Source organism: Molossus molossus, unplaced genomic scaffold, assembly GCF_014108415.1.
Source record: "Molossus molossus isolate mMolMol1 unplaced genomic scaffold, mMolMol1.p scaffold_m16_p_23, whole genome shotgun sequence".
NCBI classification, from domain to species: domain Eukaryota; kingdom Metazoa; phylum Chordata; class Mammalia; order Chiroptera; family Molossidae; genus Molossus; species Molossus molossus.
In genome coordinates this window covers 20,092,325-20,110,940 of record NW_023425359.1, presented here as the reverse complement: position 1 = coordinate 20,110,940, position 18,616 = coordinate 20,092,325, and the positions used below count along the sequence as shown (strand labels likewise).

The 18,616-nt window shown below is 44.0% G+C and overlaps 1 protein-coding gene across 1 annotated transcript in view; it reads right to left on the bottom strand.

The window, feature by feature from the left end:
• The window catches only part of USH2A (usherin), a 534,168-nt gene that overhangs the window by 175,579 nt on the left and 339,973 nt on the right, over window positions 1–18,616 (bottom strand). Inside the window, exons 42-45 of the mRNA XM_036277426.1 lie at window positions 17,883–18,005; window positions 8,879–9,042; window positions 1,918–2,127; window positions 384–586 (exon numbers count right to left, since the gene is read on the bottom strand). Coding sequence (XP_036133319.1) covers window positions 384–586; window positions 1,918–2,127; window positions 8,879–9,042; window positions 17,883–18,005 — 700 coding nt within the window. The remainder of the gene's footprint in view (window positions 1–383; window positions 587–1,917; window positions 2,128–8,878; window positions 9,043–17,882; window positions 18,006–18,616) is intronic.

The following is an 18,616-nucleotide window of genomic DNA, read 5'->3' as shown; positions in this document are numbered from 1 at the left end:
TAGCCGAAACCAGAAAGGTCTCCACAATCAGAGGCTGATTCTGATTTTAATTCCATTAATAGTAGCAGCAAAAAAAAAAAAAAAGGCTAACTGCCCGGCAAGACTTATCACTAATAAGCCATTTGTTTCATTTTGCCAAGTACAATGCTGTCATCCTTCTGCACATCATTTTCCATATTATTATCATTCTCTTCTCTCCGGAGATTCATGTGTTTGGCCCACAGCACACAGATCTAATCCTGATCAATGTCCCTCTTTTCTCTCCCCTTCACCACCAAATAAATCATCTGTAACCAAGACGGAAGATACCCACTTAGAGACGGACCCCGACGGGTTTTATTTAACATACCCACCAGCTGAACGACCAAAAACAATGTTCGAACCTGGATGTCATAGGTGGTGAAGGGAGACAGGTCCCCTAGAATGAAAGACCCCGGCACCTTCATTCCAGTCTTGTAGAGCTGATTATTCGCAGAGAGAGAATATTCCGTGACCATGCCGTTCAGGTCGGAAGGAGAGGTCCAGATAACACGTACAGCTGTGCTGTTGATGATGTCAACCTCCGGAGGAAGCACACCCCGAGGCTCTGAAATTAAAGGGAAAAAACGAACAAACTCCAGCTGTCTCTGAAAAAGCACTTATTAAACTAAATGCAGATTAGTATTTAGGTTTAGCGAAGGGTTCGTTGCTCTCCTCTGATGAAGTTATCACAAGCTGGAGGCCTCTGTAAATTGGCTTATTATACTCTCAGTCAGAAACCATAAGACTTGGTGGTAAAAGACTTTCTACCACCAGCGTAGCGCTAATCTTCAATGCTATGTGACCAGTGGGATATGATGATAAATTATTCACCCATCTGTGCCACTAACACATATCTATTATTTTGTCTCTTCTCCCATCCTTTCATTTCATATCTCCCGGGGGTGGGGGTGGGGGAGAAAATGCGCTCCTTAAGCAAAAAATAAAATAAAATAAAACTCAAATACATTGAGGCTGGTGGAACGTGAAAAATCATTTGATGTTACTAGCTTGTAACTCAAGCAATATGAAGCAATAATGCAATATTGTCATTATGTAAATGATTTTGAATGTTGATTACCATAGGTAATGATGAAATCTAACCTTAGAAAAAAATCTTGCTTGGCGTTAAATTACACAATTATTCAAGCATGTCAGAAATAACTACGCGGAGACCTATTTTTATCTTAAGAACCCATCTTAACTAGTTGAAAAATTGTCCTTGTGATCCATTCTATTTTATAAACAAAAGGTGTCGACCTTTGGCACCACCAAGGGAAATGGGTTCCTCACTTAAAGTGTTCTCCTAATGACCTGGAACACTCGCCTGGGAGGTAATGATATTATAATGTTTATAATGAGACTTTATAAAGCCAAAAAGATTAGAAAGACCATTCCAAACTCATTTCAGATTCACAAGTTGCTTCTCTTGCGTCCTCGCCCTTGCTAACTGGCTTAGAAATGAGTCATGGGCTATTTTTCTCCGTGGCTGAACTTGCGCCTACCATTCCTGGTGACTCAGGGAGGGGCCCTCGCTGGGCTTGGCTGTCGCTTTGAAAAGCATACTGCTTCTGAGAGCAAATCTTTTTTTTTTTTTTTATAAAAAAAGTAATGTCTCGAAATGTCACCCTGTATCGACGTGAACTCAGCATTCGATGAAAAGAACAGGAACAAACTGGGCTAATACCCCATTATCAGAGCCTGGGGCTGCTGTCTCAACGGGACCACGTATTGATCTACCACTTGATGACAGCCAGCACTTAAGCATTTTAGCCCCGGCCCCCTTCCCTCCCACACCGGAAATTTTATAATGGACGGATGACTGAGCTCAACCTCAGCCAGGATCAATCAATTTCATTTGCATCCATGAAGCCCAGGTCCCCTGAAGCCTGGACTCACCCCCATCGGCAGTGGTAGTGGACAGTACATCACTGTTGATGCGGTGGACTCCATTGTAGACACAGAGGGAAATCTGATACTCCGTGTTTGGAACCAAGTGGCCAAGGACATGAGCGTTTACATCTGGGAGGATTTTCAGAGATTCACTGAAGGCAGTGGAGCTCCAAAAAAGTGTGTAATAGTCAACATCACCTTGGAGGTCTTGAAAAGCTGTTAACAAGAAACACGGAACGTCATCAGTGTGGCTGACAAAAAGAGCCTCAGTGGGGGGAAGACCAAAGAAACTCTACTATTTGCTGCTCCTGACGAAGGGAAGTCTGCGGAACTTCCCTTATGGTTTTAACTTTTTTTTTTTTTTTAACAAAGTTGATTTTTCTCCCTTCCCCATAATTAATTACATAGAGTCAAACCTTTATAGGAAAGTCAACTCCTCAGTTTCCTTTACTTAAAAAAATGTTTTTTAAATTTTTGTTTATTTTAGAGAGAGAAAGAGAGATAGAAACATCAATGAGAGAGAACATCAACTGGCCGCCTCCTGCATGCCCCCCACTGGGGATCAGGCCCACAACCTGGGCATGTGTCCTGACTTGGAATCGAACCGGCGACCTCTTGGTGCAGGGGTCGGTGCTCAACCACTGAGCCACACCAGCCGGGCTCATCGGTTTCCTCTACATATTTTAGCTATGCTAGTTATACTTATTCAACTAATCTTCAAAACTATCAAATATCACCGAGAGGAAACTAACAGCACAATAAAAACGTGCGATCCACGGAGCAGCTTCCGTGCCTGAGTAACAATCCTAGAGAGGCGGACGCTCATCCCAATAAGGGCACTTCCTGGCGCAGATCCTAAAACAGGAAAGGATTTTTTCAACTTGTGAACAACACCTGCCCAACAATGTTCTAGGGCCCTTTGGTAACTTTGCTGGGTATCCTGTCGATACAACAGACCTAGCATCTTCTCCTTAAAAGAGTCACTCTGTGGAACCCTCGGATGGTGTCTGAGTTCCCATCAAGGGTCTCCTGCTTTCTCCCAGTCCACTGTGTCTCTGTGATGTAACAAGCTCTCACAGAACGCCCAGACCAATCACTGCCTGCCTCCCAAGTATAACTCATTGTCCTCCAACCCTCAGCCTCTCAGAGACCAGCCCGCTCGTCTGCTCCCCTTCCACCGGTCTCTCCAGTCTTTCCCTACGTCCTGCTCCTCGTTCTCTTCCTTCTGCAGAGCTTTCAAAGGAAAACATGAAACAGCCACGTTTTTCCTTAGGTAGGAAGTCGCCTACCGCTCTACGTACATCGATAGTTTCCTTAGTGACCTTAAGCAGCAGCTTTTGCCTGGGTCTGTGTTAGGGCCGGAAGGTGGACTGTTGGTTCAGCAGCCTCCTAAAATTGTATGTGACCGTATGTGTCAGAAGGAGTTAGCAGCACTAACCTAGTCAACCAAGCACTGGGGGGGAAAGGTGGCATTTCTCTTTGCGGTTGTTGGAGTGCGGTGTCTCCAATGTGCAGGCTCTGATGGTTCTAGGAAGGGCGATGGCTTTGAGAACCATGTGACTTACTTTTAAGAACTTCTCATCATGAAAAAAGACCCCTATGTGTACTACCGCTTTGACCTTGTTTCTGGCAATAGTTGAAAAGGTTTTGTATGCCACTGAAGTTGAAAGAGTTTATAAGAAGAAACCGTTAGCAACTAATTTAGAAAACTCTGGTGACTGAGATGTTTCTCTTCTCTGATGTCACCAAACGGAAGAACCGTTAATAAGTGGTCCTTATGTGCTTGGGCAGGAGCTGGCTATTGGGTTAATATTTTCCCAGTGATAACATTAGTCAAGAACAGCAGTCCCTGGTGTCATGAGAGTGTCTGTGCGCTCTGTCGTTGGGACTATTTTCTGGGGCTTTCAGAAGCACCCCTCATTAACTTGTGATCACTGAGAGGTGGCGGAAAGTTGACTAGATTTGAAGCTCATGTTGTCTTTTCATTTAAGTGAGCAGTCTGGTTAGAAGTTCAAGCCCTCAAGATATAATATTAATGAATTACTTTCAAACTCTACTCACAAATGCAAATGGATTTCACTTATTAAATGCATCTGATATCTCTTTTCTCAAGTGACAGTTAATGTACCTAGGTAGGTACAGGGTGGGGCACAAGTAGGTTTATAGCTGTGAGTACAGAAAACAGAGTTCATTATTGTATCATTTATTAATTATTGCATTGTTTTCCATAAAAATGACTGTAAAACTACTTTTGCTTCACCCCATATATTGAAAATATAGTTCAGTCCTGGCCAGTGTGGTTCACTGGTTGAGCATCAACCCATGTACCAAGAGGTCACCAGTTCGATTCCCGGTCAGGACACATGCTCAGGTTGTGGGCCCGATCCCAGGGGGGGGCAGGTAGGGGGGCATGTAGGAGGCAACCAGTTGATGTTCTCTCTCATCCATGTTTCTCTCTCTCTCTTCCTCTCTCTCTCAAATCAATAAAGAAAAATACATTAAAAAAAATATTGTTCAGTATCAGCACCATAAATTCAAGTTGAACAAAAATACTATGTTAATATCTGGATGCAATTCCATTCAATGCCCTTTCTTAGCTTCGCACCTGGTCAAACATCTTTGGTGATGATCTCCGTGCACTGGTCAGAAATGTGGCCTCGACTGTGGCAAATTCTCAAATATAGAACCCCTTTGTCATGGAGTCCCGAGTAACTTAAAACAGGTGTTAGGCCAGTGGAACGTTTTCTGGCAAAAGCAACTAGATTATGCACCTTAGAGACGATGATCACTATCAGTTATGTTCTCTAGATCTTCACCATCTCAGAAACTCTTCTGGCTACAAAATGTAGTGGTTTCTGACTGAGAAACCAAGATGAGGTGGGTGTTTTGTGTGAGCTGAAACTCGCTCTTTTAATGGTGACACCTTCCTACTTTGCGACTTCTCCACATAGTTGGCCGAGATATTATAATGCAGGAGTTCTGTCATTCACCTTGGTGTTTCCAGTGCCCAGGGCACAAGGTCCTAAATCAATGTTTGTGGAAGAAACAAGGACAGGCAAGAGGGAGGAAGGCAGAAGAGGAAAAGAGGAGGAGGCAAGAGGAAGGAGAGAGAGAGAGAGACAGAGGGGACTGAGTGACGCGGGGTGTGAATATCTCTGGGTGACTCTCGAGGGATGAGGAGGTGGGAAGCACGGATGTCTTCCTTTGCCTCTCTTTCGGTAATACTTTCCTCTCTCACCGTCTCGGGTATTTTCTTGCTCCTTCCTGGCTGTAGCTGACCTCGTTAGAGAGGCAGGCACACACTCGTGGGTATTTTCTCATTCTCTGTTTATTTTAGAGCGAGCCGTCGAAAGAAGACGGATCTTATTCAATCATTCTTGACAAAGTGCCGATAGCTCTGAAGGCAGATGCATGAGAAACAGCCGGGAATCGGATGCCTGAGCCCTCAGTTGGAGTTTGGGCAGAGCTCCGGCCTCGCTGAGATTGGGGGTGAGCTACTCGACCCCAGTGGCTACCGCACAGGGCTGTGCTGAGAACCGTGAGAATCACTGAAGTGCAGATGATGTGTGTAGCTCTCCTTCCAGAACTGTGACCTTCTACACCACCATCATTTCTCTTTGTGCTTTTCGCTTTAGGCTGAAATCTTTTCCTTGATTCGATAAAGCAGGAGGGAGGGCGTCACACCTCTGTGGGGACCCGGAGATGGGGGCGGATGGGACCTGTCGGAAGGGGCGGCCCCACACCTTACCGTGGATGTTTTCCCTGCGGTAATGGGAAAGCGGTTTCACCCCATCACTTGAACTTTCAGATCATTTCAAACAAAAACACCACCTTTCTGTGGACTCTCCTGATGTTTAAACTGTGGGCAAAATCTCTTTTCCAATACTGTAGGCACAACAGTGGATGGAGGAAGGGGGCCAGGCAAGACGGCCTGCGGGCCGGGCCTTTGTACTCTTTTCCCTAAAATGAGCCAAAGAAACTCAGGGGTGCTTTTACTTTGCAGGGTGTCACCTAGTGCTGCAGACATTTGAAACAGGCGCTTGTGCCCGGCCGGTGTGGCTCAGTGGTTGAGCGTCGACCCTGCACCAAGAGGTCACAGGTTCCATTCCCGGTCAGGGCACGTGCCCAGGTTGTGGGCCCGATCCCCAGTGGGGGGCATGCAGGAGGCGGCCAGTCTATGTTCTCTCTCATCCATGTTTCTGTCTGTCTCTCCCTTTCTTTTCCTCTCCCTCTAAAATCAATAAAGAAAAAAAATATATTTAAAAAATAAATAACAGGCACTTGTAAAATTCTCGATCACTTATCCCTGTTAACTGGTGATGGGTAGAAATCTGCCAGAAACGCTTTGCAAGCAACATGGTGTGTGATTGTAGCTGAGAAATATGTTTTAGCAAATACATCAAACACTATTTTTTTTCCATCCTCACCTGAGGACATTCTTCCGCTTTTGTTCAGATGGAGTGGGAGGAAGATAGAGAGAAACATCAATGTGAAAGGGTCACATCGAGTAGCTGCCTCCTGTACGACCCCAACCAGGGCCGGGGACAATTCAAAACCGAGGTAGGTGCTTTTGACCAGAATCGAACCAGTGGGCCGACGCTCTAACTGTTGAGCCACACTGGCCAGGGCTGTACAATATTTTTGAAAGGCGACTTTTAGTAAGCAAATATTTATAAACGTAGTCAGATGACTTTTGATCTACAATGTTGTGCCTTTGGGCACAGCAGACAACCCGACAAAACAAGAAAACCATATTCAAATGGCAAGAAGTAGGTGGCCCTGGCTCAGAGGAGGGGCTAGTTAATTTTCTTCGGCTAATACGTTGCAAGAGGGAGGAAAATGATTATGTAACAAGCTTTCGCATCGCTGACCCGCTTCCAAGAGTTAACCTTGGTGCTCACCGAGAGTTATCTGGAAAATGTCTAAGGTGTGGATGGAAATAACAGCAGACTGCGCTACCTCCATCCCGAAGGTCGGAGGTCCAGATTACCACGGTAATGAGACTTCAGTGAGCTGCTTCAGATCTATGAGGTTTGTCAGTTTTTATAAGCACACTGACTTCACGCATGCGATTATAACATAAAGACCCACACCAGTGGAAAGTCAGCAGCCGAATCTTCACAGAAACACTCAAATGTCAGCTGGGGGGACGGCATCCATCCCCGGAGGAGGCTTTTAAGGTGACCAGGAAGTGGGACCAGTAGTGAGGAAGAGGGAGATGAGTGAAAATATGTGATACTGGACATCGGAATCCATCCCCAGATAAAACTTTGCATTTTTCCCAGAGGTGTCTCAGATGGTAATCATAAGCATCAATGAACTGATATTCTCCCTTTTAACTGATTTAAGATTTCAATAGAAGGGACACTGATCATTAGAAAACTGCAACCTTATAAATACCCTAGAATGATCATCTTTCGTAAAACTGGGTTATTTAGTGGCAATGTGGATCAACATTACTGGTACTATTTTTTTTTAAATCCTCACCTGAGGGTATGTTTCCATTGATTTTTACATAGAGTAGGAGGGAGGGAAGGGGGGAGAAAGAGAGAGAGAGAGAAACATTGATGGGAGAGAGATGTTGCCTCTCGCATGATGCCGACCAGGGCTGGGGATCAAATCGCAACCGCGGTACATGCCCTTGATCGAATCAAACCCGAGACTCTTCAGTCCACAGGCGGATGCTCTAACCACTAAGCCAAACCAGCCAGGGTGTGCTGGTACTAACTGTAATTTACAGTTACTGTCACCTAGCACTGGTTTCAATTTGCAATTGATACAACATAACGCTGGGGAAAATTCACGCAGATGGTCTAAGACAAAATAGGAAGCATTACAGAGTTACAGTGTCTTCTTTGGCTGCAACAAAACTCAAGACTGGATCAGAACCACAACCAGGAGTAATTTTATATCTTTCTATATAATGCTAGATGACTACTCGAGTAGGTACAGTTTTCTTGCATTAAACATATTTTAATTGGGGCTTCCCATGTCTGATCTCTCAATATTTGGGACTATTCTAGCAAGTTTGACTCACTATTTGCCAGCTTTGAAGTAATGCTTTTAAGAATGAGTACAATACACATTTCCATAATAAATACATCTTTAAATTTTTTTTTCTGATGGTAATAATGGACCCGTAAGAATGAACAGCTCAGATGTTAAATGCTACTCTACTGACCAAGTAGATCTGAAATGTCAGTTATTGGACTTTCTGAAGTTGCAGGGGATGATGAGATCCACCTGCAAAGTCTCCTAGCGGCCTGCGCAAGGTGTTCTGAGTGGGGCCAGGTGAGCCTGAGCATGTCCATGGCAACGGCCAGGCTCCACTCTCCTGTCCCGAGCTGGTCCGTCTACAACCAGAGCTGAAGGTGACTCACTGGGAAAAACGCATCCACGTTACTGCCATCCATGGAAATGGGGGTGGCTGGTGGGTGATGAGCGACAGCATCTGGGAGCCGAGCTCTCTGCAGGAAAGAGCCCCTACAATGTGGTGGTGTTTCGAATGAGTCCGTGGGTATTCCCACCACGTGGCCTGGAAACTCCATTCCCAGTCCAGAAGGGACAGCGGAAAGGAGAGAAAAGCCCAAGCAGGATGGAGCAGGGGGAGGGACAGTCGACCTCTGGAGAATGAATAGCACAGGGACCTTAGTGCTTGTTGTTTCGGCTTCGTAATGTGTTCATTTCAGATTCACGTTGGTACTGACATTTTTTTTTTCTTTATTGATTTTAGAGAGAGAGGAAGGGAGTGGGAGGGAGAAAGAAACATCGATGAGAGAGAACATTGATCAGCTGCCTCCTGCAGGCCCCCCACTGGGAATCGGGCCCACAACCTGGGCATGTGCCCTGACCGGGAATCGAATTGGTGACCTCGTGGTGCGTGGGTTGATGCTCAACTGCTGAGCCACACCGGACGCGTGGTACTGGCGTGTTAAGGGGAAAATAAAGACAAGAGAAGCTTTCTTACTTGGTCTATCCCATCTCACGTCTATGGCCGTGCAGTTAAGGACAGTCGCAGAGACATTGGCTCCTCTCCGGGGAAGGCCTGCTAATGTCGTCACCGTCACCTCCTGGCTGGGTGTAAAACCCACGCTGTTGTGGACCATGACCTTGTACACGTACGTCGTGAACCTGCAAGGTTTTGTCAAGAGACACACGTCAGTTCCTCTTTCACAGGAAACAGAACACATCATTTCCTCATTCCTCCCAAAATACAGGAGTTCTTTTTTGTACTTTTATTTTTATTTTTTGCATAAAATGCATACTTTTCTCCTGCCCTTTCACAAAACCCAGTATCTTCCTTTCCTACACAACAACGTGTCTTATGGTGACACTTGAGCCACTACCGCTGTCAGGAAAACGTGTTCTTAGGAACACTAAGCAGAGACTGCGACCGCAAACTGGCGTGTCCTGTCTTCTCACCCCCGGGGTCAGAAGGGGCGAGGGTGACGCCCCTTTCAGGATGCAGCGAGGCGGGCGCCTGGCCAGCAACTTCCTGCCCTGCAGCCCAAGCTCCCTGCTCTCCATTTGGGAAATGCGTCCATTTTCAAATACCAGATTCTCTCATCTCCATTCCCTTTGTCTGCCTCTGCTTCTTCCCCCACACCTCATGGGCCTGCAGATAAAGCCTCACATGAAACTGTAACCTGGACCGAAGTGAACCTTTCCCCGCGGGGGCGGCCACAGGAGCTGTGTTTCGCCTTCGTGGGAAGATGTTTCCTTGAGTTAATGCAGTGGGAACTGAATCTCGCTTTGCAGGGGGAGGAAATCTGATGTTGGGATGAAGACTTTGCAAGTCACATCCGAAATCGATGACAGAGGAAAGACGCCCGTTCTTCGGCCCCTTTGGCTCCTTCAGGAAGAAGCTTAGTAGGCTGGCCTTGTTTGGCTCAAACTCTCTGGGCAGGCTCACACTTTTTAGAGAAACATTCAGGTTTTCATGGGGCAATTACTTGGACCAAGAAATTAGCTTCAGTGCGTTGGACCGCCCATGACCAGGCCCGGGAGGCATTCAGTACTGAGGGCAAATGCTAGCCTCCGCTCATCACCACCCGTGCGGGGTTTTAATAGATTATCAAGGATGCCTCACGTGCAATGCAGGGCCATTGAGCTTCTCTCAGGAGTCACGCTCATTACTCACAAGGGGTGGGTGCCATTTGCAGGATTATGTTAAATAGTTTCATGGAAGTTATGTCGGAATTCTCAGAGCTCTTGGCCACCACCTATGTGGAAAGTCTGTTCACCTTACCTTGTTTCCCATCACCGCCCAAGGACACTCTGCAAGGTTCTGCCTCAGCCACATTTAAGGGTGTTTCTCTGTTACTGTAGCTACAGGTAAAATCTTAGTGGTTTCTTTGAAACAATGTATCTATTTCCTCCAGATAAGTACTAGCATCAGATCTATAGCTCTCTGTGTATCTCTCTGTCTTGTTTCGTTCTGCTTTGTATGTTGTAGGGGGTTAAATTGTGACCCCCCCCCCCAAAAGATATATTTAAATCCTAACTCCTGGTACCTGCTGAGGGAACCTTATTTGGAAATAAGGTCTTTGCAATGTAATCAAGTTCAGATGAGGCCATATTAGATTTGGGAGAGCCTTAAATCCAATGGACTGATGTCTTGATAAGAGAAAGGAGAGAGACATTTTGATACAAAGACACAGACACACACAGGGAGATGATGGCCCGGTGAAAATGGGCAGAAATCAGAGCTACGTTTCCACAAGCCAAGGGAGAACTAGACCACCACCAGCTGGAAAAGCAGGGAACAATTTTTCTTTAGGGCCTGGGGGGAGCATGGCCCAGGCAATACCTTGATTCAGGACCTTCAGAACAGTGGGAAGGTAAATCTGTTGTCTGAAGCCACCTCGTTTGTTCACAGGACCCTTAGCTGCCGAACGCATGTGCTTTTTAGCAAGTGTTCAGTAGTGTACATGACCAAGACAACAGAGAGCAATCACGGCATTTACTGGTATCTTAGTACGTCGGAAAGTGTCTACATGCATTCCCTCATTCATTCCTCACAAGGACCCTAGAAAGTGCCATGATAATACCTACTTTGAAAATGAGGAAACTAGGACTCAAAGAGTTAAATGATTTGTCTAAGTCATCAAGGTAGGAGGTGGACAAGTGCAGATTCGAACCCAGACAGTTTGGTCTCAGAGCCTGTTCTTGTCACCATAAGGCATGATGTAGACAACAGTAGCTGTAACAACCATAATGATAATCTGATCTGTCCATACTTGGATGATGTCATATCCCTGGGGCTTGAATTTGAGTTATTTTTCTAGCTGAGGGGGTAGACTTTTGCTTACACATCCAAATAGTCTTGCCAAATTTCCTTTGTAACCACTGGTAGGAGTTTGAAGGATGGTGAGTTGGGGTTAAGGGGGTAGAAAGTCTGTGCCAATCGAATGAAACGAAGCTAATGGCTCACGCGGGAATTGAACCAGTGACCTTGGCTTCATTAGCTCTCTGAGTAAAATACTTTTAATTGTGTTTTACTCCATAACAGCTTGAAAGAAATCGAGCTAGAGTCTGGATGCCTATTCTACAAAATCTGAATTTTTTTTCCACATGTCTCATATAAGTAATCTTCATAGCTTCAAAGTGCTGTTTTTGTGGCTCTTTTTTTATAACTGAAATCGACAGCATCGGCTAGCCCTAAATCGGTGAACTGCAAATACATTCTGTAAGTCCTTAGTTTATCCAGAGGTATATTGAGCGATTTCATCGTAATTTAGGGATGGTGAAATACACATTATGTCTGCACGGAAGAAATGTAGGACACACAGGTATGTAATTGAAATGCCTCTTTTCAAAGGAATATTAAAATATTAGAGTGAGAGAGGGCTTTAGAGTTCATCTGTTTCAAGTGACCACGTAGCTGCTCCATTTTAGAGATAAGAAAACTGAGGCCCTGGGAAGTTGAGTGGCTGTACCTAAGGATACACAACCAGTTAAGATGACTAACCCTGTCTCTACTTTCCTAATTTCCAATATTAAATTCTTTCCGCTATTCATGATTTGACTTCATTGAGAAATCAGTAGGCTTTTTACTTGATGTCATGCATTCATCTTCGGCATTTTCTTTGAATTCAATGGTTCAGTTAAAATCCTAAGGCACTAATATTTTGAATTCTCTTAAATACTTGACTGTACTGTTTTCATGGCCTCTGAAACCCAATCTTTATGTAAGTGTATATACCTATGACTATGTCCGTTTATAGATATTTCCCTAATTCATGTTTAAAAAGAATGTATTAGTGTGTTTACAGTGCTTTTAAAATTCACTCCAGGTATTTGTTTTCTTAGATGTGCTTAGATGTCAATTATTGATAGCTCATGGGACAGTCCTTGCAGCTGATAAGAAAAGAATATCTTTAAAGGAAAACCGCTAGATTAATTGACTTCATAGGCTCATGCAAAACTGACGTATATCAGTTTCTTCTTGAAATAGTGTGTTCCCTAGGTGTGTCTTGAAAAAATGTACCATGTCAAACCCTGTAGGGAACCGTTTTTGAAATCTGAAAAGTGGATTGACACTTATCTTGAGTGTATACTAGAACTCGTAAAACCAGTTGTGTGAAGGTGGATTTAGAAACACTGAGCTGTCAGAAGAGTTACTCTCTAAATGATCAACTTGAGACCATCCTCAAGCCCCTCCCTGTAACCAACGCACAGAAAAGGTAAACTTGGTTGCATTATAATATGACTCTGGTGTCTTTCCTTGTAAAAGATAATATATATGAAAATCTTATTTCTGGAAGAATATTGATTTCAAGGTTCAGTTATTACTCAAGTGAATGAGCAAACTAGGTTCTGTTTAGAAGACAAAGTGCCTAATCTGTTTACTTACTGAGTACTTTTATGAAGAATGAATGAATGAATGAAGAACATTTCATAGTTACTAAAGCTGTCAGTCTCATAACTTTTAGGTGACATAAAATTGGATAAATTAAGGAAACTAAAATCTACTTGTCCAATAGAGAAATGATTCCTACTGAAACTTGGAAAGTGGTTTATTTTGCAAATTAAATTGTTCTCTCATGTTTGACATACCATCATTTCCTTCCTTCATTCGTTTTTTCATTCATTCAAAAATAGTTATTGGAGCCTGGCTGGTGTGGCTCAGTGGTTAGTCATCCACCCCTGTAACAAGAGGTCGCCAGTTAGATTCCCGGTCAGGGCACATGCCTGGGTTGTAGGCCTGATCCCCAGTGGGGGGCGTGCAGGAGGCAGTCAATCAATGTTCTCTCATTGATGTTTCTATGTCTCTCTCTCCCCCTCTCCCCTCTCTTCCTCTGTCTGTAAACTCAATAAAGGAAAAAAATTAAAAAATATTTATTTATTTGAGATACAAAACATATGAACATGATCTCTCTTCTACATTTTTATAAAAATAAATTAGATTTTTAGAGACCCTCTAAAATATTTGTGTATTTATTCCCTTTTCTCCCAACACACATCAGATAGAGCATCTGATTTAGGCTTGTCTGGTCAGAGAGTCTCCCCAGAAGAGGGAACAGCTGGGCCAGCTGTTGGTGACAGGCGGGGTTTTGTGCATGAAGACATTTGTCTGGAAAGCAGCAGTGGTCCAGGCAAGCTGGCTGAAGGCTCACATCTTCAAGGAGTCCGATGTGATTTTGGAACCAATACTATTCTTCAGAGCAGCCGCTGAATGCCTCAGGTTCTTTTCATCAGAATTAAAAATGTGTCAACTTTATTGATGTCCTAACAGAATTCTTGTGTCAATATTGTCACCAATATAAATCATGCTTCTGAAAATGCAGGCTGTCCAGTTGGCTTCCTCATATCGGCCCCAACCCAACACAGGCATGAGTGCAACCTCACACACGCCGGGATGGGACAGACAGACCTCTGCTGGTGCCGTGTGCGGATCAATGCATCCTTTGTGTGGGTGAATTAATAAGCAAACACACAAAAATGCAACCCTCTTTCTCCTACTGAAACCTGTAGTGATTTCAATTTTCCATGGACAGTCTCTACCTTTTCTTTACACCACTGATTTCCAGCACTTTAAATGTATTTTCTCTTCCTTCTAATTTTCCTCATAACATTTTTTCTGTAATTCATAATAATGCAGTATATAATACAGATAATATACAAAATACGTGTTAATCAACTTTATGTTGTCGGTAAAGCTTTTGGCTAATAGCAGGCTAGTAGTGAAATTTTGGGGAAGTCAACAGTTATATGTGGATTTTTGACTGTGCAAGGGGTCAGTGGTACCCCAAACCCTGCATTATTCAAGAATCCATTTAAAGATAATTCTATTAGTGGGTTCTTAAGGAGTCGAATGGAGCATTCTTTCCAGACTGTCATTGCAAAAGAAATACTTTTAGGAATTTATAAATAATTGAAAGGAATAAAAGGTAGAAAGAACATGCCTCTATGAACTTAATGGCAGCTAAATTATTATAATCTTCAATACTTTCGAAGCCAGATGAAAAGGACCTATTATTTCTTATACCTTGTTCTTCCTTTGCCAAATCCAGAACAGGAAGGAGGACAGGCCCTCACTGGGTTCTCAGTGCCTTATTCCGATCCCTGCAGCCCCAAGGCACCCTGAGGTGCTGAGAATCACAAGGGTGGACAGATGCTTCAAATGAAAGGGTCCCCAACCTCTTCTTAGACCCTGCCCGCACCACACAGCAGCATCACACGGCAACAGTGTGGTCAACAGATTTTCCAAGTGATGAAAATGTGCACACGATGGTTCGCCCAACAACCATAACACGATCGCTTTGCACAGACTCATTCAAGTGGAAAAGTTAGAAACCAACAGGCGCTATAAACCTAGAGTTACACTGAGTTTGTGTCCACACGCAATGGCAAGTTCAGTAATGAGGCAGTTAGCTATGTAAATCCGACGAAATCACCCCTTACCTAAGATAACATGAGAACAAAAATATTTTTGTTTAAATTATCTGGATAATTAGTTCAATATTCTACTTTAAACATGGAGAGATAAAGGAATAAAAAGAATGACCAGAATAGTTTGAATTTCAGAGTACATTAACATTTTTAGATTAATGTGGGTGAGTCTATATGGTATCATAAACATATCTAACCGAAATAGACGGCTTAACCATGGATATTGACGACGATGTATATGAATTCTCACAAGTACCTTCCTAAAGAAATGCCCAGTGAATCTTAAGTTAACATTGCTTTTTATGTCAACTATAGTGCTGTTTTAAAAACTGATTCTAGATGTAGCTATGGCGATATCTGGTCGAGATGGGAAGAACCACTACAATGTTCGCGTCACGTCTATGCAAGTCGAGAAGGAATTAAGCACGGGTGGGGTCTGTGTGGAGAGACTAGGACATTACATAGTCCTCTAAAGGCATCTGAATTCAATTACCCATCCTCACATCCACCTCCTAAAAAACAGCACACCAAACAAGTCAATAAGCAAATATAAGTCAGAGGACAAGGCTAGTAAGGAGCGGAGACACACATGCACAGAAGAGTGACCAGGACGATTTGAGAGACTGCTACCCCGCCCACAGGTGCGTGAGCCTGGCTGCTAGCTGCCCAGGTGGGTAATGACAGCATCTGCAGAACAAAATCATTTCTTTCCGGCAGAAAAACTGGCACAACCCATAGTGCCCCCTAGTGGACCAATCTCCAGGTTTTGTTCAGAATTATGAGAGAATCCCCCTTGGGTTGAAGGGACCCCTAGCTTTCTGGGACTTACAAAGGGTACAGGGCTAGGACAAAAACCTTCTCACAATATGAAACTCACACCATTTATTTTAAATATTAAAAACAAATGCATACTGTAATTTTATTAAAATCACAAGCTGGTTATAGCAGTTATTAAAAAAAAAGGGCTAGTCCTAGCAGGAAAAAAGAAGTCTCCTGGCATTTAGCACTATGCAGTTAGTAAAATATCAGCTAAGCACAGTGTTATCCATACCCTTCCCTTCTACAACCAGCTTCCGTCAATTAGTTGATGTCAACTTGTGTTTCCATGTCATTTGAGGAGATTTAACTTTACGTCTCTCCTTACATTTTTAGGTGTGGGCTTCTCCTTCCAAACCCTTAGAGGCATCACAAAAAAGTCAATAGTAAATTTTGTCCTTGGTCCTAATGGTTTCATACGTTCTCATGTCTTCTATGAAGACATGGCATTAGCCTTCGGAGATTTATTCTGTTTTCCTGCCAAACATGGCTAAAAATCAGGGTCAGTGATGTTAACTGGTCAAGTTCTGTTTACCTTGGAGATTGCTGTGTTGTAAGCACTTCGAGTTCACAGGTCATAGAAAGCCCCCTTTCCATGTGATTTGTTACGGCAGTGCTGGTGACTCTACAGTTAGCCTTGATGACGGTAATTAATGTGTGTGTGGGGGGGGAGGGTCTACTAGACCGTGAGCTCTTTGAGAGCAAGGGTTGTGCTACATCTGCCCTCTGTCCCTTATCACAGTGCCGGTAGGCAAAACACACAATTTCTGACCAAAGGAATGTCTTCCCTCCTTGTGATCATGGCAGTGATCATGGCCAGTGCCCGATGGAAAAAAAGAGGGAATTGAAAATCGTGGAGAACAGTCCGATGACCATGCTAGCTGAGCACGCACAGAAAGGAATGCTGATTGGTGTGACTGACCTACAGACGTGGCCGTTTCTCACGCTGCATTGGACTTAGGTGCTGCCTCCCACCAAGGACCTTACGGCACCCGGCGTGCTCTCCACTGCACCCCTACGATAACCGGGCGACTTTCTCAGATTCTACGCATTCCCCAAAGGTAACAGCGCTACACCGGGTATTCCTAAGGCACCGAGCAATGAACTAACCAACCATTTGCCGAGTTATCTGGTCGTCTGTGGAACAGCTATTTCATGCCCCATGATGTTCCAGGGATGGAGGGTCCAGAAATCATGAGGATGGAGCCCTGGCTCATGGTGGACCTGACAATATCATGGGGTGTCCAGGCAAGTAGCCAGGCCAGGACATTCCAATGGCCACAGTAGTATGGGGGGTGCTATGGAAATACATTAAGGGGGAAGCTGATTCAGACCAGGAAGAGAGGGAAGGGAAGCCCAATAGGAAACTTCTAGTCCAAGAGTTGAAGGAAGACCAGTCTGAAGGAGATGATAGCAATGGGGAGCAGCTGGCCGAGCAAGGGGTACATGATGGGGGAGCCAGGAGGGATGCTAATGTAGGTCGAGCGGAGACGCGGTGAGGAAGGGGTGGGACACAGGCCAGAGCTGGGAGCTGTATTCAGAGGAGAGCTTGTCAGTGGTGGGTCTCCAGAAGCAACCTGACAGAAAGGCGTCTGCCAAGTTTTCCTAAAGTGATACCGTGGTGTTCTACAATTGGATCATGTTGCGTGAACTCGTGAAGGTGTGGCGGTCACTTAATCCCACCCGATCTCCTGGTTGTACAGACAACGAAAGTGAAGCCCAGAGACATGAAGTGACTTGCCTCCGTCACAAGGCCACTTGCTAATGCAGGACAGAACAGCACCCACAATGCCTGGCTCGCCTATGCTCTGCTCTTCTGACACGGCGGCTGGTTGATTACTTGGAACTGGAGACCGGATTCTTTCAAGTGTCAAGCTTGTTAAGTAAGTGATTTTTGTGGAGTCGATCAATGGCTTATAACAACTATTTTCCAGAAATGGCAAGCGTTTTACAAGTGCCCCCGTTTTATACATGTTCCAGGGCTCCAAATTCCTCTCTTAAGTTTTTAATGGAGCTGAGACAGAGGCAGTAGTTAAGGCTCAAACATCTACAAGTTCAAGTTCAAAGGCTTATTTTACGATGGCGAACATTAAACACACTGACTGTTTCAGCTCGATGATTAACGCCACAGATGATAACCAAACGTTTCATTGCATGACTGATAACACACCCGCACGAGGAAGACACCAGGGTACTTTGAACTATTCAACGTGCCCCAAACCAAATGCCAGCACTTGTTTTTACAGTTTTTGTAATCTCACCTGCTAAGACCCTTATCTTCATAAAACCACTGAGTTCCTGAATAAATATTGTGCCACAGATTTAAATCTTCTGGGGGATTCGATGCAAGTGGCTGATGGATTTTACATCTCAGAAGCTCGTATCTAAAGCCAAAGACAAGCAGAGAAACATGGGGATTATCTCAACATGTTATTACCAAAATTCAGGTTGTTTTGTGGGCTGAGCCTGTGATGGGTGCATGTCAACGTAAAGACATCTTAATTTAGGCTGGCAAAGTTTTTTCCAGGTTATTATTTTTTTCCTGACTCAAGTTTCAAATATTCAGATATTTTGAAACCATCAACTACGTTTGCATTTTCCTGCTATCATTGGGAAGGATAACATGTCAGGTTTCTTGTATGTGAGGTTTGCCAACACTTGATGGCCAGTTTCATCCAAAGTAGAAATGTAAAATGGGTCTCAAGTTAATGATTTTCTAAGACTTCAACCACCAATACTTTATAAACAATGATAATATTATCAACTCCGTAGTCTTGGCTAAGGGTTAAGTTTAGGTTGTTGCAGAGCCATTTCAGAATCACGACTCTATTCTTTCTTCTTATCCGTGTCCCAGACCACAGTCCTTACAAGTTTTCAGGCAGTAACAATATGCCAACGAACTACGTGTTAGCTTTGGAATTTTGAGACAGATTTGCACAAATGTATCGTTAAGAACACACATCAAGTCTTCCTAACATGTAAGAAAAATACACAA